General features: G+C 40.9%; 1 protein-coding gene across 2 annotated transcripts in view; it reads left to right on the plus strand.

Annotated features, from left to right (window-relative positions):
* The first annotated feature begins 21,895 nt into the window (after positions 1–21,895).
* LOC140737766 (integrin alpha-2-like) overlaps positions 21,896–22,852 on the plus strand; it is a 167,874-nt gene continuing 166,917 nt past the window's right edge. The window contains exon 1 of one of the 2 annotated variants that reach the window (XM_073064396.1): positions 21,896–22,318. In XM_073064396.1, coding sequence (XP_072920497.1) covers positions 22,279–22,318 — 40 coding nt within the window. In that variant the 5' untranslated portion in view covers positions 21,896–22,278. The remainder of the gene's footprint in view (positions 22,319–22,852) is intronic. The other variant, XM_073064395.1, reaches the window with a different exon arrangement.

The following is a 22,852-nucleotide window of genomic DNA, read 5'->3' on the forward strand; positions in this document are numbered from 1 at the left end:
TCAAATTGCAGAGTAATAGTGATCATACTCATCAAGAGGTATGATGATTACATCCCACCTGAAAGAAGACAGCTGGAAAGATTTAAAAATAGTTATAAAACGGCCTCTAACTTGAGAAAAAAGGCAATGTAATTTTATTTGTGGATTATCTAATTGCCAGCTCAGTGGTTCAAAATTCTGAATTAGTGGGTGGTTTATCCAGTAAACAGGTGATTTGAAGATGTCTGTAACCTCTTTGATTGTCTGCCCCTATTTCTTTGATGAGCATTCTCCTTAAATCATTGTAGAATTTGTAGTGACAATGTTGTGTTTGTGATGTTGCTTTTTCTGTGAATATCTTTTGCGTAGTGTGCCTTTAATCTAGAAGAGAAATGAAGGACTGCTGATTCAACAATGGCAGCAAACAGATCCTGCCACAAGGAAATGGAACAAAGGCAGGATTGGCTTCAATCCAAAACTGTCAAATATTCACTGAGATAGCTGACAGACTTAATACAAGTAAAAATCGATATGTGGCTGCAACATTTATAAAAGGCATCCAGATCAAGATCAGAGAAATAATTTCTTTCTATCACACAGAAACAACTAATGTTAATAGGCTCCCTTCCCTCGATCTTTCACAGCCGCACCAGAATATGACATTTTACACAATACCTTTGTTTGTCACCCACTCCTTAAACACAAAGATCCAAGGACATCTCATTCCCTGACCTGTACACATTAAATTTCATCAGGATTACAGTATATAACTTCTCATGCTTTGAGGTAAGGAACTGCACAGGAGAAGGCAATTTGGAACATGTAGATAGTTAGAATGCATGATTTGATCTCAGCTGACCTTCAGGTTCAAGTTCAAGACTTGCAGGAGGCAGAGAACTACAATTGGCTCCAGAACCGGTTCTAGGATGTTTTGTTTCTATTCACAGAGTCAAAGAACACAATACAACACAAAACAGGCCCTTTGGCCCAACCAAGTAAGTCACATTAATGAGATAAAGAGAAAGATTAGGTTTATTTGTCACAGGTACATCAATGCTTAGAGTGAAATGTATTGTTTATGTTAACAACCAACATAGTCCGAGGATTGTCCTGGGGATAGCCTGCCAGTGTAGTCTCACTTCTGGCAGCAAGGCAGCGTGCCCACAACTTACTAACACTAGCCCAGACCACATGTCTTTTGAATGTGGAAGACATCCAGATGAAACCTACACAGTCCCTGGGAGAACATACTGACACCCTACAGGTGGTAATGGAAATCGAGCCCCAATCCGTGATCACTCACACTGTCCCACTGTGCTGCCCCATGTATTTAGCCTAAATCCCTATAAACTGTCCCTATCCATGTAATCCAAATATCCTTTTAATATTACTATTGTATCTGCCTCAACCACCTTCTCTGGCAGCTCACTCCACGTTTGCATGAACTCTGTGTGGAAGATTGTCGCTCAGGTCCCATTTAAATCTTTCCTGTCCCACCTTATACCTATACCCTCTTTACTTTAGTTTCCTGCTGCAAGGAAATAGACTGTGTGCTTCACCCTCAAAGACCCAGGCCTTAGAATCATCTTGTGTAACTGGATCTTTGATTTCCTCACTTGCAGACCCCAGTCAGGTTGGATTGGCAATAACATTTCCTCCATGACCTACATCAGCATTGGTGCCCCACATGGCTATGTGCTTAGTCTGCTGCTATACTTGCTTTATACTTATGACTGTGTGGCTAACCACAGCTCCAATGCCATATTTAAGTTTGCTAACGACACTGCTGTCATTGGCCAAATCAAAGATGGTGATGAATCATCTTATAGGAGGAAGATTGAAGCTCTGACTGAGTGGTGCCACAACAATAACGTCGTCCAGACCAAGGAGCTGACTATGGACTACAAGGGGAGGATCTGGAGGTCCTTGAGCCAGTCCTCATCAGATCAGAAGTGGAGAGGGTCAGCAAATTCAAATGCCTTGGCATGATAATTTCAGAGGATACCAGTATGTCAAAAACATCAAAAAAGACTCATTGTGAAGGCACCTCAGACCTCAATACTGCCAATCTGCCCTGCAGTTGTCCTTCTAGCATTTTCTATTGCACAATTTGATAGTCATGGACAAAAAATGTAGAATTTGTGAAATGAAGAGCAGGAAGACATGCAAACATCTTTCGTTCCCAAAGGAATGAAAACAAACAAGATGAGCCAATATCAACAACGGGTGAATGATACAGCCAGAAAAATTGGTTACCTGAAAATCTAGAATTCATTATTAAATCAGGGAGACAACAACATGCCCAAAAAGAATATGAGATATTATTCTTCAAGCATGCATTGGGTATTAATGTAACAATACAGAGGGCCACAGATCGAACGGTTAGAGCGGGAGTGGGATGGAGAATAGAATGCTCAGGGTCACTACTACACATTGAATGTGAGTACTCCACAGAGCAATCACCCAATATGCATTTGTTTTCTCCAATGCAGAGGCAACTACGTTGTGAGCACAGCATGGAGTACAAGAAATTTGAAGAAGTGCAAGTGAACTGCAGCTTCTCACAGAGAGATTGTTTGGGTCTCTGGATAGTAGAAAGGGAAGGGATGAAAGGACAAATGCTGCATCACATGTTCATCCCATCCAATTAAAAGAGGAAATGTCATCAGAAAGGCAGTTATTCGTGAAAATGGAAAAATGCATCAGGAAGTTATGAAGGAAACTGAAATATGCTGAAAGGGAAAGTTGTGTCTAATGGTGAAATCTATTCTTGGGTGGTGAAAATTTTGGGGATGATCTGTTGAATGAAAGAGGATGTGCTGGAGCTTTTGGAAAGCACCAAGTTGGATAAGTCACCAGGACCAGATGAGATGTACCCCAGGTGACCGTGGGAGGTAAGTGAGGAGATTGCTGAGCCTCTGGCAATGATCTTTGGATTTCAGCAAGGCATTTGACAAGGTACCCCATGAAAGGCTTATTGAGAAAGTAAGGAGGTGTGGGATCCAAGGGGACCTTGCTTTATGGATCCAGAATTGGCTTGCCCACAGAAGGCAAAGAATGGTTGTAGATGGGTCATATTCTGCATGGAGGTCGGTGACCAGTGGTGTGCCTCAGGGATCTGTTCATCGACCCCTGCTCTTCATGATTTTTATAAATGATCTAGATGAGGAAGTGGAGGGATGGGTTGGTAACTTTGCTAATGACACAAAGGTTGGGGGTATTGTGAATAGTGTGGAGGTATGTCAGATGTTACAGCAGGACATTGATAGGGCGCAAAATTGGCAGAGAAGTGGTAGATAGAGTTCAACACAGATAAGTGTGAGTGTTTCATTTTGGTAGGTCAATTATGATGGCAGAATATAGTATAAATGGTAAGACTCTTGGCAGTGTGGAGGATCGGAGGGATCTTGGGGTCCGAGTTCACAGGACAGTTAAAGCTGCTGCACAGGTTGACTCTGTTGTTAAGAAAGCATATGGTGCATTGGCCTTCATTAATTGTGGGATTCAGTTTAGAAGCCGAGAGGTAATGTGGCAGCTATATAGGACCCTGGTCAGACCCCACTTGGAGTACTGTGCTCAGTTCTGGTCGCCTCACTATAGGAAAGACGTAGAAACCATAGAAAGGGTGCAGAGAAGATTTACAAAGGTGTTGCCTGGATTGGAGACCATGCCTTATGAGAAGAGGTTGAGTGAACTTGGCCTTTTATCCTTGGAGTGATGGAGGATGACAGGTAACCTGATGGAGATGTATAAGGTGATGAGAGGCATTGATTGTGTGGATAGTCAGAGGCTTTTTCCCAGGGCTGAAATGGCTAACACGAGAGGGCACAGTTTTAAGGTGCTTGGAAGTAGGTACAGAGGAGATGTCAGGGGTAAGTTTTTTTTTACACAGAGAATGGTGAGTGTGTGGAATGGGCTGCCGGCAATGGTGGTGGAGGCGGATACAATAGGGTCTTTTAAGAGACTCCAGGATAAGTACATGGAGCTTAGAAAAATAGAGAGCTATGGGTAAGCCTAGTGTTTTCTAAGGTAAGGACATGTTCAGCACAGCTTTATGGGCCGAAGGGCCTGTATTGTGCTGTAGGTTTTCTATGAAGTAGATGATAGTGTGTAAGGTTGAAAGTTTGTTACCGTGCTGCATCAATAAATAGATAGATGGTGGAATCGGATACTGACCATGCAATGATGAGTGTAGGTTAAAACTTGGGAAATTGGCAGCAAAAATTATGAAATAATGACATTATTGAGTTCTGCATGAGTACAGGAATCAACACCAGAGTTCTCTAATTATTTCACAAAAAGGATGAGCCTATCTTACCCATGTGAGTGCCTATAGCCACACTTTTGATCTGGGAGAAAGTGGGTGGAGTTAAAGGAATTTTTTTCCACCATGTGAGAGCAAGTTCAGGCAGGTGGATGTGTGTGTTGGTGAAGGGGAATCGGCTGGGCTTCTGCTCCAAGAAGAAGAGGAGGGATTGGAATACAACAACTGTTGAAATGTATGATTTTTGATGCCTGAAAGGAAATAGGAAAGTCATCTGTTGCACCACTGAATGTAGCAACAATAGGGTTGAACTGTGCACCACAAAAGCTTTGAGACAGAGTAAGTCTACTTGCATGTGCCCACAGTCCTGGGTGGATCACTATTGCAAAAGGTGAAATTTCATTTTGAAACCTTGTGGAACAAGTTGGAGATGGACACATTTGCTAAGGAAAGAGAGCTGCCTGTGGAAATGGGTTTCAATTAATGCCTTATCAAAGAGACATTACTGAGTGTGAACAAGGCAAGAAAGACTGATGGAAATCCATTCAGACAACAATATGTAGTCTGGCCAAAGGGCCTGTCCTCAAACTCTACTATTCCATGTCTGTGTTTTTCAGAATAGACATCACTGGATGAGAAGTGGCAGCGACTTCAACAAGTGAAAATTGAAAAAATACCATTTGCTGGAAATTTAAAATAGAAACAGAAAGTAATGGAAATATTTGGCAGGTCAGGACACATTTCTGCAAGAAGGAACAGAGTTAACACGTCAAGCCAAATACCTAGCAGGAGAACTGGGAAAGAGACAAAAGAACTAGGCTGCATGGAGGTTGGAGAAGGTGGGAATCTATGATCTGGCAAAACCAGGGTGACCGGGGATAAGCTGTAAACAAGTTTATCTGGTCAATGGAAAATGGGCATCGTTAGAGAGTGAGAACATAGACAGAAGGATGTAGATGTTGCAAAATGCAGAGCAGGAAAACATGCTGGCTAGTCAGGCTGGGCATGTCTTCCAGTTCCCGAAGATAAAAAGAGGGATAAAAAATTGAGCCAATATCAATGATGAATGACTGATAGAGAAATAAGAGAGGCAACACGAGTGAATCTGCAGATGCTGGAAATAAATAAAAACACAAAATGCTGGCAGAACTCAGCAGGCTGAGGGGGAAAATATAGTGAGGGGGGAAAAAAGAGAGAGAAAGAGAACCAGACTAAAATAATAGATAGGGATGGGGGTAAGGGGGGGGGCAGGGGTATCAACGGAGTTCTGTGAGTTGAGAAATAAGAGAGATCAAGTTGTATGAAGCTATAGAAATCAGTACAGAAGGCTGCAATGTGGCAAAGCATTAAGGAGATGCTATTCCTCATTCTTGCATTGGGTCTTTTTGTGAAATAAAGTGGCAGCAGTGGGAAGTTTAGGATTACGCTCTGCAGACAAAATAAAGGTTCTCCATCAAGCAATAATTATACTAAGTGTTGAATTGGAGATGTTGAGATAAAGAGACTGGCAGAAGGAGCAATGATTCTGAGGTGTGAAAAACAATTCATGTAACTCCCGCTAGCCTAATAATAAGTTACAGTATTCAGATCATTTATTAAATCATTAAGATCAGCTATGCATTATCTCTGGGCAAATTGTGCAATGCACAAAGAACATCTGAATTTCATGAAGGCTAATAGAAAATGTAGGTCCCTGAACTGAATTGGGTGTTGTGTTTGCCTGTCTACTGAATATCCAAAATTGTAAAGGTCAAATATCAGATGGATTGGGACAATAAGTAACATGTGCCTTTCTTATTCTAAAACAGGGATCAAAGTCATATTGTTTATCTGTAAGTATGTTTGGGCGTTCAGATTAGGATAACAGTACCCAGTTATATCAGAGGTGCTCATTATGCTGCCCATGGTTGCAATATCCTGGTATTAAAATCAGTTCATAAATAATCACTCAGTCAATTGACATATAGCAAACTATTCCCCAATTATATCTTCAAAGCCGATGGGAAATTGAAAACTTTAACAGAGTAAACTGTTAGGAATATAAAAAGAGTACCTCAGTTTATTGTCAGTACTTATTCCCATTCAAAACTGATAGATATGTCAATAAGATTCTTCTAAACAAAAATAATAGCTATCTGTCACCCTCAAAAATTTATAGCATAACAATAAAATTACAAAAATAATGTGTACTCAAGCATTTTGAGAATCCAGCCATAGAAGGACAATTCCAATGTGGCAATCCATAAAAGAATAAAGTTAAAATTGCCCCCACCTTTTTGACTCCTTAAAAAGCCTTCAGATATCTGAATGATTTAATTCATGGGGAAGTTTACAAATTACTTCTCAGGAAACTAGGCAATTAAATTGAAAGTATGGTTACTGTATAATCCAGTATGGTTACTGGAATATAAACCAGAGGATTTGAACTTTATACTTCACTCTTTCAGTCTTTTTTCTAAATTCACAGCTAACATCATACACCTGCTTGCATCTCTGTGTATTCTTATGCCATATTTAGCTTATAATTAACACCGGGTGTGGCTCCAACCATTCATTATCAATAAGCAGTTTATTTTGTGTGGTTCTGAGATGCCAAATACAGCCACCCCAAATCATTCACATGCTCTTTGTTTTAAATAATCATTAACAAAGATCAAACATTGAATCTTAACTCCATTTTTAATTCCTCATAATCTGTGAAAAGAGCCATTGGAACCTCGAGATAAAACAGATCAGTGAAGTAAAAGAAAAGGTGAACATTAAAAAGATTCAGATGATGTGAATCTAAAAATAACAGTAAATATAGTAAAGTAAATTTATTATCAAAGTACATATATGTCACCATTTTCAACACTGAGAATAATTTTCTTGTGGGCATACTCAATAAGTCCATTAAAGAATAACAGCCATTTAGCCATAACAGAATCAATGAAAATCCACACATGCTGGAAGCATTCAACGAGTCAGGCAGCATCTGTAGAAAGAGAAACAGAAGTAACATTTCAGATCCATGACCCTTTGTCAGAACTGGAAAGAGAAAAAAACAATCTTCAGAGGTAGAAAGGTGGAGGAGTTAATGTAGAACAATGGAAACATCTCTGATAGGATGAATCCAACTTAGTTAATGTAATATTTGGAGGCAGTTTATATATTTTTGTCATATTGCTTTTGGCATGGTCATGGGAGATGTCCAGCTGACCTGATTATACAGATACAGAGAAGAATTGAGTCAAAATAATGGATTATAACAAGCAGAAATGGTCAGTTCAGTAAGACAAGCTACCTACAGTTCAGTAATGAGTTGAGAAGGCAGCATTGTGTTCAAAAGAAAGATGAGGTAGTTCTTCCACAGGTTTGCATTGGGCCTTGGTATAACAGTTAGATGGTCACAGACTAATGGAGAACTCCAGTTATAAGCAAATGAAAGCTTAGGGTCACTGCAAAGTGATCACCCAATCTGTTTAGTTTCTCTAATGTGGAGGAAACCACAGTATGAACATTTAACATGACGGACTTTGCCTGCCTGCCCGCTCCTTCACCTCTGTGCTCATTTCTTTGCCCCATTTATTCTTCCCACACTTTTTCTTCCATCTCCAGGATTCCCAGTTTGCCTGGACTGCTCTCTTTTGCTTCTTAGCCCCTCTGGACCTATTTATTGTTAACACCCAATGGGGCACTTGCCGGCTTAACTTTTCCACTCCACTTTATCACTCTAACTTTCCAGCTCCTCAACTTGTAATGCTCTGCTCGTTAAGAATAAATTCTGGTCCTCATCAAGCATGCCTTCAAGAATGGCACTGGTGTGTCTGGTGAAGAAACCTTTGTACTCATGGAGGCCAAACATCAGCTCTCAGACAGATAGTCAAACTTCATAGTGGGTCATGACCCTACCATTGCCAATTAGGCCATTTTCTCCACACAACCATGGATCTCAGTTCCTCAGCGATCTTCCTACCATGGCTTCTAATCTTGCCCCAGAATCCCACAGCTACTTTCTGCACAAGATCCATGAGCAGGACTATCTAGCCAGCTGAGTGCTCGGAATGCTGACTAAGCAACAGGAGCATATGTGCTGAGTCACCCCGTCAAGTCCCCCTATTCTCCTCCCCCACCCACCCACGGGTAACATATACTCAGAAAGCATGTATGTGCAGAAGAGCCTCTTGCCCCTCTGGGAATCAATGGGTTTCTTATCAGCAAAGGATAAGCTTTTATTGGGTTTTGGTTTATTAGTTGGTTAATTGGTTCATTATAGTCACATGTACCGAGTTACAGTGAAAAACCTTGTTTTGCATGCCATCCATAGAGATCATTTCAAGATACAATCACATCAAGGTGATACAAGGGAAAAGCAATAATGGAATGCAGAGAAAAGTGTGACTATTTCAGTTACAGATAAAATACAGATCAGGTAGACAATAAGGTGCAAAAGCATGACGATGTAGATCATGAGGTCAAGGTTCATTGTTATTGTACAGGAGGTCCGTTTAACAGTCTTGTAACAGTGGGATAGAAGCTGTCTTTGAGCCTGGTGATGCACGTTTTCCAGGTTTTGTATCTTCTGCTCGATGAAGGGAGGAACAAGAGAGAATGGCTGTGGTCGAATGAGTCTTTGATTATTTGTTCTGCCTTCTGAAAGGCAGAGTGGTGCAGACAGAGCCCTCACAGGGCAGGCTGATTTCCATGACAGACCATATACATCTCTTTCCTATTTCTTGTGCTAAGGGTGAGCAGTTCACATCAAGATAGGGTGCTTTCTATGAGACTATAAACCCTAAGCAGAATTAGGCCATTTGGCCCATTGAATCTGTTCTACCATTCAATCATCACTCAGCCCTATATGATCAAACTGTGCCCCTTCTTAAATATATCAGTCAGAAACCCAAGGGCGAAAATGACATAATTAATATAAAACCATTCAATTAATTTTCCCATGCAGTGAACGTACAAGCAGATGTATTGGCAATATTTAGTGCTCAGGAAGAGGAATCATCGCAAACCCCAAGGGGGGAACAGTTAAATGTCGTCCCTGTCAATCAGACGGAGATTGAAGATCAAAGTATGAACAATAAGCTAAAACAAATCCAATATGAAACATGCCCCTCTCAAATGATAAATAGAAGAATAACAAACAAGTGGAGGATGGACATGTCATTAAGGACAGGCAAAAGATCACAATCAATAAAATATCAATGCCATGATGTTCAGTGGGTTAAAGCAAGCATTGATTGAATTAAAAGCCTGAGTTGGCGTTCCTGTATGGGCAAGGACAAAAAACATGATGTGGATAATAGTTTGTTGTGTGCTCAAAACAACCCAAATTATTTTGTTAATAAAGCGGAACTTAGGCACATCATCCTAATAAACAGACGCAGGACAGATTTACAAATAGATTACATTGGCTTTCTGCCACCATGCTAATGGAAATACAAGTAAATATATCTTTCATGAATGGGTCATGAGGAGCTCCTACTAAGACTGACACAGCTAAAATCATGGCTGATGTCACAACCATGGACTCTGCACGAACTTGCAGGTGGGCTGTGGAACGGGGATGCCAATCACATTCATGAGCAAGCACGTTCCAGCCAATTGATGTTTCATTGTGATGGTATTTAACTCCCTTCCTCTTGTTTCAGTCCTGTTGAGACTCGAGCAATGGCACAGCAACATCAATGCTTCGTGCTTACTGTTGTCTTAATTCTGGGAGAGAAGACTACTGTTTAGACTGATGCTGTTATTTATTTAACATTAAGCTACTACTGCTGAGCTGCTGTACTGGCATTAGCTTAGCTTAAAAGTTCTAATTAACAGTCCTGTTGGCCTAGAGCTCATTGTTTTTCCTTTATTCTGGATAGTTCTTACTGTGTGTCTCTCTCCCTCGGCACTTGGGCCGTAACCAAACACCTCTTGTCAGTTATATGACAGATATATATCAATGGGGCTTCCACACAGTTTTGGGTCCAAACTAGGTGCCTATTTCACTGCCAGTGTGATGCAGAATATAATGAATTTATTGAGAACAAGCCAAAAATTCCACATAATGTTTTATCTGCAGTCAAGTGGCATAGTTGAAAGAATTAATCAAACACTGAAGAGCATGATTTGGGAAACTATCCAACAGAAAAGTTCCACTCGGAATACATTCTTACCTTTTGTCCTTATGCTGGTAAGGAATATGGTATCAAGCCTGACTGTATTTGCCACTCATGTTTTGATGATGGGACAGCTAATGAGCTGAATTGAAGATCTCCTGGAACTTGACCTCTCAGAATCTGAGTTTGTGGTTTTTGGCCATGAGAAGGCTGGATATATCAGTCAGCAGTAGAACAGTATCCTGTCAACACATGCTCAAATGCTGCAGGAACTCATGGAGACTGTGGATAAGATAGAACAAAGGAAGAAGTGTAGTGACACACAAAATGCTGGAGGAACTCAACAGTTCGGGTAGCTTCTATGGAGGGGAATAAGCAGTCAACATTTTGAGCCAAGACCCTTCCTGGGTCCTAATGAAGGGCTTTAGGCTAAATGTTAACTGCTTATTCCCCTCCATAGATTCTGCCTCAGCTATTGAGTTTTTCCAACATTTGTGTGTTTCTCTGGATTTTCAACACCTGTTTAAGAAGTGTAGTAAAGTGGTTTCAATGGCAACATGAAATCTATTAAATATGAGGTAGGGCAGAAAATTAATTTCAGAGTTTATAAACCAGGTGCCTTTCTGTCTCCCAAATATCCTGGACAGCACTTAATAGCAGATAAAGCACGCCTCTCTGTACAAGTATTGCTGGAATTCAGATAAGTGGGATGGTATCATGTAAATCAATTAAAATTATTCGGTGAATAGAAAACCATCAGCCAATTGAGAGATTGCCTTCCAATCCTGTCCATCCATCACCATCAAAGTACCCCAAGTAAAACAAGCCGGTGAAAGAGACCAGGTGACCCCATCACAAACCCTACCTCCAAGAAGCAGGCAGAGAAGAAACTTAAGCAATATCAGGCCACTGCCTAATTTGCAATAACATACAGTAGAACTGTAAATCAGAGCAGAAATTACTTCCATTTTATAAATAGTCTACAAAGTGAAGTTATTGGTTTGTTTGTTATACACAGGATACTGATTGGAGTCAGATCATTTCAAGAAGTTGGCTGATGCACAACCTAACTGAGGTGTTGTGTATGGAAGACAGGACAATTCTAGGTAGGACCCACTCTGTGGTTTTTGCATTGATGAAGATAAAATACTACGTGTAGAGAATCCCAAAATGGGTTCTACTGGGTGGTGGAAGACTATAATTCCTGTTACAACATTATACACTATGGATCAAGATAATCTGAAGAATATAGTGGGCCTGTTTCAAGATACTTCAGACTTCACCATGTTGGGTATGTTCAGACTCTGGGAAATGAGCTGTGTGGAGGTAATATGGTGTGCATCATGATGGACATTATTGGTATATATTGATATATAATGAAGATTCAAAATACATATGTTTGATTGACCCAGATACTATTTGAACAGTCGGGAACAGTGTGAAAGGGAGACTCAGCACTAAGACCTGTAGGAGAAAATTACAATTAGTGACTTATACACAGTAGATAGCCCTGGAATATCCACTGCCAATGCCCTTGATCTGGGAAATTAAGATAGCAGACAGAGGATCTTAAATCAAAAGGTCAAACAAGTCCTGGTAAAACTGAATGATGATGATATGCTAAAGAGAATACACCAGGGAACTGAGCAGTGAGATAGATTGTCAAAAAAAGTCATTGAGAAATTAAGACAGTATAATAGTATTGACATCAAGGGGATGCTGGAAAACCTGAGGGAAAATCTTGAGAAAGGTGGTCAAGAGAAAATTGCCCCTTGGATCACCAAATTCCTCACTGGCAGAACACAGTTAATAAGGATATGTAACAACCTTCCCTCCACATTTACCATCAACACAGGTGCACCACAGGGCTGTGTGCTTACCCCCGCTCTACACACTCATACTTATGATTCTGTGACTAAGTACAGTTTTAACGCTGTATTTTAGTTTGCCGATGATACCACTGCTGTTGGTCAAATCAAAGGTGGTGATGAATTGTCATATTGGAAGGTGAGTGAAAATCTGGATGAGTGGTACCACAACATCCTCTCACTCAACATCAGCAAAACCAAAGTGTTGATTAAAGATTACAGGAGGAAGAAGCCAGAGGTCCATGAGCCAGTCCTCATTAAGGGAACGGGCTTTAAATTCCTTGACGTTAACATATAGAGCATAGAACATAGAATAGTACAGCACATTAAAGGCCCTTCGGCCCACAATGCTGTGCTGACCCTCAAACCCTGCCTCCCATATAACCCCCCACCTTAAATTCCTCCATATACCTGTCTAGTAGTCTCTTAAATTTCACTAGTGTATCTGCCTCCACCACTGACTCAGGCAGTGCATTCCATGCACCAACCACTCTCTGAATGAAAAACCTTCCTCTAATATCCTCCTTGAACTTCCCTCCCCTTACCTTAAAGCCATGTCCTCTTGAACTGAGCAGTAGTCCCCTGAGGAAGAGGCGCTGGCTGTCCACTCTGTCTATTCCTCCTAATATCTTGTACACCTCTATCATATCATATCAGAGGATCATTCCTGGGACCAGCACATAAGTGTCATCACAAGAAAGGTATGACAGCATCTCTACTTTCTTTGGAGTTTGTTACCAAAAGAGTTGGTTAACTTATATAGATGCACAACTTGTTGCATTGCAGCCTGATATGGAAACACAAATGTCCAGCAATGCAAAAAGGCTACAGAAATTGGTGGACACAGACCAGTGTATCACGGGCAACACTCTACCCACAAATGAGTACATTAATATGGACTGTTGCCACAAGAAAGCAACATCCATCCAGACCATGCCCTCTTCTCACTCCTACCATCGAGCAGGAGGTACTGAAGCCTAAGGTCCCAGGCCCCAAGCTCCTGGAACAATTATTACCCAACAACCCTCAGGCTCCTGAACTGGCTCATCCACCCCTACTCTGAACAGATTCTACAAACTCCAGTCTCACATTCAAGTTCTCTTTACAGCTGTGGTGAACTACATATACCTGTCTGGACACGCCCCCCCCACCCCCACTGACTGCTCCTGTGGCCCCTCCCACAGACCCCTGTATAAAGGCGATTGGAGGCACTGCTCCTCCCTCAGTCTCCAGGATGTTGTGTGATGGTCTCTTGCTGCTGATAGTGCTCTCTTCCAGCTAATAAAAGCCTATCTCTCGCCTCACGTCTCTGAGAGTTATTGATGGTGCATCAACAGCTCATGTTCTCAGTATTATTTTTATTTGTACATTGTGACCTCCGTTGCATATTGGTGTTTGTCAGCCTTTCTCTGTTCATGTATAGTTTTTCATAAAATTCTATTGTATTCCTTTCTTTTCCTGTAAATGCCTGTCAGAAAATTAATCTCAAGGTAGTATGTGATGATATACTATATATTGTTGTGACTGAGGCTAAGTCACCAGAAGAACTGAAGAAGTTATGGATATGAAAGCCTTTATTCATCAAGACAAACCGACATTCTCTTGGAGACCCTCTTGGTAGAGTCCCATAAACTCATATATACACACATTTTTATACCCTTATGATCAAAGGGAACAGTAAGTGATTCAACATAATTTCAATAGTTAAAATGATGTCATTTCCTTCAATATTTTGGGTTGACAATGCTTCCTTTGAAGTACTCTGTCTACCTGTTCATGAAACCTCAAGGTCTTGCTGTTCCATAACACTCTCAAAGCCCCGCCGTTTCCTGTGTGAGTCCTCGCCTTGTTTAGCTTCTACGTGTCTGTGTTAAATTCCATCAGCATTCCACGCCCATTTAATCTAGATCCTGTTATAATCTCAGAAAATTTACTTCACTGTGCACTAAGCTATCAAATCAACAAATTTACTAAACCTGCCACCTTTCTTTCTCTTCCAAATCATCAATGTATATGGCAAGCAATAAAGGACACACCATCAACTCTTGTGTCTCACCACAGGATACAGGTCACCAGTCTGAAAAGCAAACCTCTAGTACCAATCTCTGCCTCCTTCCACAAGCCCATTGCTATCTTTTCCTGGATCCCACATGTTTTATGCTTCCAGAGCATTCTACTATGTGGGACCTTATCAAAAGCCTTGTTAAAGTCCATGTTTATAATGTCCACTGCAAAGATATGTTCACTGCTTTTATTCAGACTTGCTTTTCAAATTCAAATAAATCCTGTCGCTCAGAGTCCCTTCGAGAAACTTCCCCATCACTCATGTATGGCTCATTGATACACAGTAGTTTCTCGCCTTGTCTTTGATACCCTTTGTCAATAAAGGCACAGAATTATCCACTCTCCAGTCTTCTGATGCCTTATCCATGTTTAACAAAGACACAAAAATCTCCACTAAGGTCCTAGCAAACTCCTTCCTTTCTTCCCACAATGTCTTTAGAGACTCCTAGACAGATCCTGGAGATTTATCCACTTTTATGTGCTTCAAGACCACTAAACACATCTCCTTCATAACGCCAATATGCTTCCCTGCCCAACATCCAGGGACCTAAATATTCTTTCAAGTTGAAACAATGATTTGTTTGCAGTTTCTCTGATCTAGTGTACTGATGTCCACAACGTGACCACCTCTGTACTGCAGAAACCACACTCAGATTGATTGCTTTGCCACATTAGTACTAGATCCCATTCCCACTTTAACCTATTTGCCAGTGCCTTATTTCACTAATGCAACAGCTCCAAAACGAAGTTGGGAAACAACAGTTCTGCCTGGCCACATTGAGACTTAATAGCAAATTCTCAAATTTGTTTTTCTATATTAATTATAACTGTCTACTTCGGCTGCATCCATCTCTCTACTGGTGGAGTTTAGCTTCCATAGCCCTGCTATTAGCAATACAATGCAAAGAATCATAATTGCCTCACCTATTCTTGGTCTCGCCCTGACAAAGTGCTGCACCTGCCCATACACCTCCACCCTCAGCTCCATTCAGTGCCCTTTGGGTGAGGCAACAGTTCCCCTGTGAATCTGCTGGGGTTGCCTATTGTGGCTAGTGCTCCTGATGCGCCTACATCTGCGTTGGTGAGACCCATCATAAATTGGAGGACTGCTTCGTCGAGCACCTCTGCACCATATGCCACAAGCAGGACTTCCCTTTAGCCAAAATTTTAATTCCGGTTCTCATTCCCATTCTGACGTATTGATACGTGGCCTCCTCTTGTGCCAAGCTGAAGGCATGCTCAGGGTGGAGGAGCAACACCTTGCATTCTGTCCTTCCTTTTCAATCCTGAAGAAAGGTCTTGGCAGGAAACGTCGACTAAGTGCCCTGGAAGGAGATTAGTGGGTAGGGATGAATGGACAAGGGAGGGAATAATCCCTGTGGAAATCCAGGGGGTGGGGGTGGATGTAAAGATATGATTAGTGGTAGGATCCCTTTGGAGATGGTGGAGTTACAGAGGATAATCCATTGGATGGAGAGGCTGATGGGTGGTAGGAAAGGACAAGAGGGACTCTATCATTATTACGGCAGCAGGAAGATGGGGTGAGTGCAGATGTATGGGAAATGGAGGAGTTGCAGCTAAGAGCAGCATCAATAGTAGAGGGAGGGAAACTTCGTTCTTTAAAGAAGGCGGACATCCTGGGAACACATGCAGCGGAGGCAAAGGAACTGAGAAAAGGGATTAGTAATTTTGCAGGAGATCAGGTGGGAAGAATTATAATCAAGATAACCATGGGAGTCAGTAGCTTTATAAAAGATGTCGGTTGACAGTTTGTCTCCACAGATGGAATTACTTTTTTCCTAGTCTGAGAAAAAGTTTCAGATCTGTAACCTTAATTTTCTTTCCCTCTCCAGCATTTTCTGTACCAATTAAAATAAAACACAAACTGATTTCTTGTAACCTTTCTCCAAATCAGTATTAAGCCCAAGTGGGAAATGGAAATGAATTTTAGTAATAGCTTTCAAAAGGGAACTACATAAATACTCAGATAAGACACAAATTATGGAGGTATGATGAAAGAGTGCATGCTCGAGTCTACATAATGCTCTTTGAAAGACTGGCTCAAACTCATGGGACCAATTGTCGTTTACCAAACTATAATCTTTCAGCTTTTGCCTCCCCACCCTCTTTGGGGAAGTACACAAATGGCTCAGGGGAACTGATAACGTGCCAAGTTATTCTTCAAGGAAATTCATAGAAGTATATTCTTTGATTTGGGCTATTTCAGATTTTCAATATTTTCTTGTGAAATATCATTTTTAAATCTAATATGAAAATAAACTTATCACAATAATCTGATAACATATGGGTATAACGTGTATTTTATTCCCCAGCCTCCCCTCTATGCACTCTGTCTATATTTCTCATTGCCTCAGTAAAGCAAACAGCATAGTCAAAGACCCACACACCCAGACATTCTCTCTTCTGCCCTTTCCCATTAGGCAGAAGAGACAAAAGTAGGAAAGCATGTACTACCAGGCTGAAGAACAGTTTGTACCCCACTGTTACAGGGCTATTAAACAGTACTCTAGTATGATCATTTGGACTCTTGACCTCTCAATCAACCATGTCATGTTCCTGCATCTAATTGTTTATCTGCACTGCATTTTCTCTGAGCCAAACACTTTATTCCATATTGTTATTCCTCTACCATACATCTCAATGCACAGTGCAATGATATGATCTGCATGAACATTATGCAAGACAAGCTTTTCACTGTATTTCAGTATACGTGACAATAATAAATCAGTTCTAGTTTCAATTCCAATCTTGATTCCATAAGTTGGAGCAGATGAATGGCCCCATAAAGACAATTAATTAAAGTTGAGACAAAGAAAGACAAAATGTTAGTTCAATCCTCAAAAAGAAAATTTTGAAGAGCACGTTAATGGAAAAGACAAAGGTCGAAGAGTTTGCTGTGGAAATTCTAAATTCTGGAAACCAGACTGCTGCATCTACTTTTACTTGTCAGTGTTAGGAAAGAGTGATGCATTTTGGTTAGGAGGAAGAAATGAAGGATATTGCAGAAGTCTAGGGAGCAAGGCTAGAAATAAAAACACTATAAATCAGGAAGCTTTAAGACTAAAGATATCCTTAATAAGTCTTTCTGATGCTTTCTTTTACATTACATGGCACCTCAGTAGAATTTTCAAGAAGACAGTATCTAATAAGTGGCCACTGAGTGTATGTTTGTGATCTTCTCCTGCTGTGGCCCATTCACTTCAAGATAGGACGTGTTGTGTGTTCAGAGATGCTTTTCTACATACCACTGTTGTAATGCATGGTTATTTGAGTTACTGTCACCTACCTATCAGCCTGAACCATTCTCCTCTGACAAGGTGTTTTTGCTCATAGAACTACAACTCTTTGGATTTATTTATTTATGTATTTATTGCACCATTGGCTGTAAACTCTAGCGACTATTGTGCATGAAAATCCCAGAAGATCAGCCGTTTCTGAGAAACTCAAACCACCTGTCAGGCACCAAAAATACAATCATTCCACAGTCAAATCACCTAGATCACATTTCTTCCCCATTCTAATGTCTGTTCTGAACAACAACTGAACCTCTTGACCATGTCTGTCTGCACTGAGTTGCTGCCATGCAATTGGCTGATTAGATATTTGCTTGAATCAGCTGGTGTACCTAATAAGCTGGCCACTGAATGTACATGTACAGAGTATCTGAGCTAAAATAAACTATGAAATTAAAACTTTGAGAATAAGATAATGATGCATGATTACCCCGTGTACAATGAATATTGTCTGTTAATTAATAGGGTCACAGCCAGAATCCATTGTTGCTGATTGATGACTTGCCAGAACAAAGGTGCACAAAAATCCTTCCCCTCATCCTCCCAGGCAGGCTTCATTGCTCATGAAAGGTGATTAAAACACCCAATTCTAGGAGTACAGATTTACCTTGAAGCCTTATCAGAAATATGTCCTTCACTGCCTGCCACATAACATTTCTATGTGGAATGAGTTGCCAGAAGAAGTGGTAGAGGCAAGTACATCAGTAACATTTTTTAAAATTTTGATAACTACATGGATAGGAGTGACCTAGAGGGATAGGGGCCATAGATAAATGGGATTAACTTGGTGGGCCCCATAGTCAGCATGCATGAGTTGGGTGAGAAGGCCTGTGTCCATTCTATGTTACTCCATCAATCCAGGACTCTATAATCCCTGATATAAAAATTGGGTGTTCATGAAATCAGAGAAACAGGCAGTATAAATACCACCTAAATTGCAAGCAATATAAGATTCCTTCATATGGGAGGGTAGGAGGGCCTTTCATGGTATTGGATATGTTCGGGGTCAATCCAGTCAGTATGGATGAGCATCTCTCAATTAAATTAATTGATTGATTGGTTAGTCAATATCATGCAGGTTTATTTGTGATTGATTAGAAGGATTTTTTTGTAAATTTGTTTACCATAATTTCATTTGTTTACCATAGAAAACTCTGAAAATGTGGGAGAGTGCCATGACTTGGAGCAGAATTCTACATGAGCCTACATTAGCTATAGCGGGCTTGTTATTGTGGTTTTGGTGAATGTGCTTTAGGCCTTTCAAGGGCAAGAAAGACAGGTAGAAGAATGGCAGATGTTCATAAAAGGATTAGGGAGACCATTTAGATCAAGTCTATGCAAACTCCTTATTTATCAATCTAATCATCCCATTCCCCTTCCCACATTCCTTCCTTGTAGCCATGCCGCTCCCTTTGTAGCAACAAAAAGGGATTAGTTTATATAGATATCTTGGTCAGCATAGATGTGTTGGGACGAAGGGTCTTTTTCCATGGTATATGACTATGTTACCTCAACTACAGATCCACTTCCTTTTTAAAGTCATGATTGATTCTGTTCTGCTTCCACAAATTTTTTTGAGGCAGCAAGTCCCAGCTATAATCTCAGGAGAGCGAGAAGGGATTAGTGCAAAATGTCAGCTTTTTGTCGGGCCACGATTAAACAAGACAGAAGATATTTTTCACAAGATTCCATCTAATCAAGCAGGTTCTCACAGATATCTAACATACCTACAACAGTGAAGCCGTTTCCATCAAAAGCACCAATTATGCTGAAATATTTTGCCTCTGGCTCTTTCCAGGCAGGTTAGAGACTTAACCAACATGTTGAAATTTGCTTTCTTCTACTGCATTTTGGAGATTACGGTGGTTCTGCTCAAGTGGAGTCAAGCTCATCATCTGCTTACTGGATAGGGAGCAGCAGAACCCCGAGTTGTCCATGGAACAAGAGGAATATTAGTTCTTTCATCGTAGAGGTTATTAAGTCATACTATATTGAAGCAGGTCACTAAACACATCACGTCGGAGCCAATCAGACTTGATGGGCTGAAGGGCTATCAATGCTGTTATACTCTTAAACTCAATTAAGCTCAATACTCTAGCAATTATGAAGGACAGTGAAATACCCTCCTCAAATTAAACTGCTCACAATAATTAATCTCCATCTTACATAAGGATGGGTAAGTAATGAAAGCATCTGTGGAGGAAACCTTTGGAAGCAACAACTACACGTAAGGATTATCAAGTGTATGGTGTTCATGATAGCACTCGTGCACAGAGGAGTCAAGAAGGTACTTGGTATGCTTGCCTTCATAGACCAGGTCTTTGAGCAGAAGAGTTAGGATGTCATATTGCAATTGTATAAAACAATGGTCAGGCCACACTTGTGTGTTGTGTACGGTACTGGTTGTCATGCTACAAGATGGAGGTGGTTTAAAAAAAAAGCACAGATGAGATTCACCAGATGTTGCCTGGAATGGAGAGTTTTACTTAAAAGGATACATTGAATAGGCTGGATTTATTCTAACTGAAATGCAGGAGCCTGAAGGGTACAGTTATAGTGGTTTATATAATTATGAGAGGCAATATATAGGGTAGACAGTCAAGAGTCTGAATGGAGAGAAAATTCAGAAGTCAGAGAAGCGAAGGGACTTGGGGGTCATCATGCAGGATTCCCTAAAGGTTAACTTGCAAGTTTAGTTGGTGGGAAGGAAGGATAATGCAATGTCAGTATTCATTTAATTAGGACTAGAATATAAAAGCAAGGATGCAATGCTGAAGGTTTATAAGATTTGGTCAGACTGCACTTGGAATATTGTGAGCAGCTTTGGGCCCTTACCTAAGAAAAGATGTTCTGGCATGGGAGAGGGTCCATGAAGAGGTTCACGAGATTAATTCCAAGAATTAAAAGACCATTAGGCCGTAAGACATAGGAGCAGAATTAGGCCGTTCAGCCCATCAAGTCTGCTCCACCATTCCATCATGGCTGATCCTACTCAAACCCATACACCTGCCTTCTCACCATATCCTTTGATGCCCTGACCAATCAGGAAACAATCAACTTCCGTTTTAAATCACCCATGGACTTGGCCTCCACCGCAGTCTGTGGCAGAGCATTCCACAGATTCTACAGAAAGGGTTAATGTATGAGGTGTGTTTGATGGTTCAGTGCCTGTACTCACTAAGGTTTGGAAGAATGGGGGGGGTGGGGGTCTCATTGAAACCTATCAAATATTGAAAAGCCTAGATAGAGTGGATGTGGAAATATTTCCTACAGAAGGGAGTCTAGGACCAGAGGGTATAACCTCACAATAGAGAGCATCTGTATGAAACAGAGATAAGGAGGAATTTCTTCAGCCGGAAGGTGGTGAATCTGTGGAATTCATTGCCACAGAAGACTGTGAAGGGCAAATCATGGAGTATTTTTAAAGCGGAGGTGGATAGCTTCTTGATTAGTAAGGATGTCTAAGTTATGGGGAGAAGGCAGGAGAATGGGGTTGAAAGGGATAATAAATCTGCCATGATGGAATGGCGGATCAGACACAATGGGCTGAGAGGCCTTATTCTGCTCCTATGTCATATGGTCTTAGAGTCTTGTCAGGTAGTGGAGTCGAAAACTGGAGGGCACAGGTTTAAAGTGACAGGAGAAAAATGTAAAGGGAACCTGCGGGGCGGGTTTCTCACACAGGTTATTGGTATATGGAAGAAAATGCCAAAGGAAGTGGTAGTGGCAGGAATGGTTAAAAGACAATTGAACAAGTACATAGATACAAGAGGTTCTGCAGATGCTGGAAATCCAGAGCTGGAGAACCTCAGTAGGTCAGGCAGCATCGATGGAAATGAATAAACAGTCGATGCTTCAGGCCAAGACTCGTCTTCAGGACTGGAAGTGAAGAGGGAAGACACCAGAATAAAAGGGGGAGGGGAAGGGGGATTGGTTAGAAGGTGAGAGGATAGCAACACAAATAAAATGCTGGTGGAACGCAGCAGGCCAGGCACAGGTTTAGAGAGAGGTGTGCAGATGCAAACAAACGTCGACTAGTTCGGAGGGGCAATTTAGTTGGCATGTATGAGATGGGCTGAAGGGCCAGCTTCTTTACTGTGTGGCTTTGACTCTAAGATTGTTCAAAATGGAAGAGGAAAAGTTGGGCGAGTAATGAGGGCTAAGTAAGGTCGTCAGAAGCACACAAAGCTTTGCATAATCAGTGCAATGAATGCATGACCTCACAAGCTGCACACATTCCTTACCCTGTTAGCCAACTCCTACCCCATCAGTTCCCACGATTGCTTCATTAGCCACTAGAATACACAACTGCAGAACGGAAGCAAGTCGTGCTCAGTCATTAACAAAGGACAAATAGGTTATATTTGTGCTTGGAGACAGTGTTACAGTCTGGACAGAGTTAATAAATTCCAGTGGGAGGAGTTAGTTAACAGTCGGGAGTTCAGTCATGTAATGGATAGAAGAATTTGTATAGTGTCTGCATTCTTCTTGGAAGGTGCGCCTGTGACTCAGAAAGTAGATACATGGTGAAGTAATAAGCATTGACATTCAAGATTGTATTTTATAGAGGTGAACAGGCAGCGGGAGTGTGAGTGTAGTTGTAAACAGCAGCCAGAAAGCGTGCAAGTAATCATTTCAGATCTTTGGTGCCGAAAGTTGAAAGAATTTAAAACTGAGTGAGTTCACGGCCAGCAATGGATCTCAACGCATGTTGTTTCTTGCTCCTTGTCCAAGGTAGGAATATTATAAGGTTAATAAAGTACTTCAATTTTATTCAGAGCTCTGAATTGTGTAAGTATTTGAGAAAGAATTAATCCTGTTTTAAGTATAATAATAGACTAGAGCTGTGCCTGTCTTAATGTTAGCTTCTAACTTCTGTTTTTGTGTAATTTCATTTATCTTTGTTTAATCGCTCCACATTTTTAAATTATTTGCATGCATCGGTAATGCGGCTACGTGTGAGCCAGTTTCATTGTCTGCTGTCCTACTCCAGCAGCATTGACAAAAGCAAGTCGTCTTTTTTTCCCCAAAAAGCAACCCTTGTTTGTCCTTTAATGCATCTTTAACTGCGTTCAAATGAACTTCAGACGCCGGATATTAATAATTTGTACGTATCCCAAAAGTAAAAGATCTAGCAAAGGATTACGTCTTTTTAAAAACTGGTTGCAAGCGTTCCAGTAACGTTTAAATTGAGATTTCACTTGGAGTGAAATGGTAACAGGAGCTCTAAATGGAAACAAGTTTAGAAACTTTCACTGATAACTTTCA

Source organism: Hemitrygon akajei, chromosome 13 (assembly GCF_048418815.1).
Source record: "Hemitrygon akajei chromosome 13, sHemAka1.3, whole genome shotgun sequence".
Lineage (NCBI taxonomy): Eukaryota > Metazoa > Chordata > Chondrichthyes > Myliobatiformes > Dasyatidae > Hemitrygon > Hemitrygon akajei.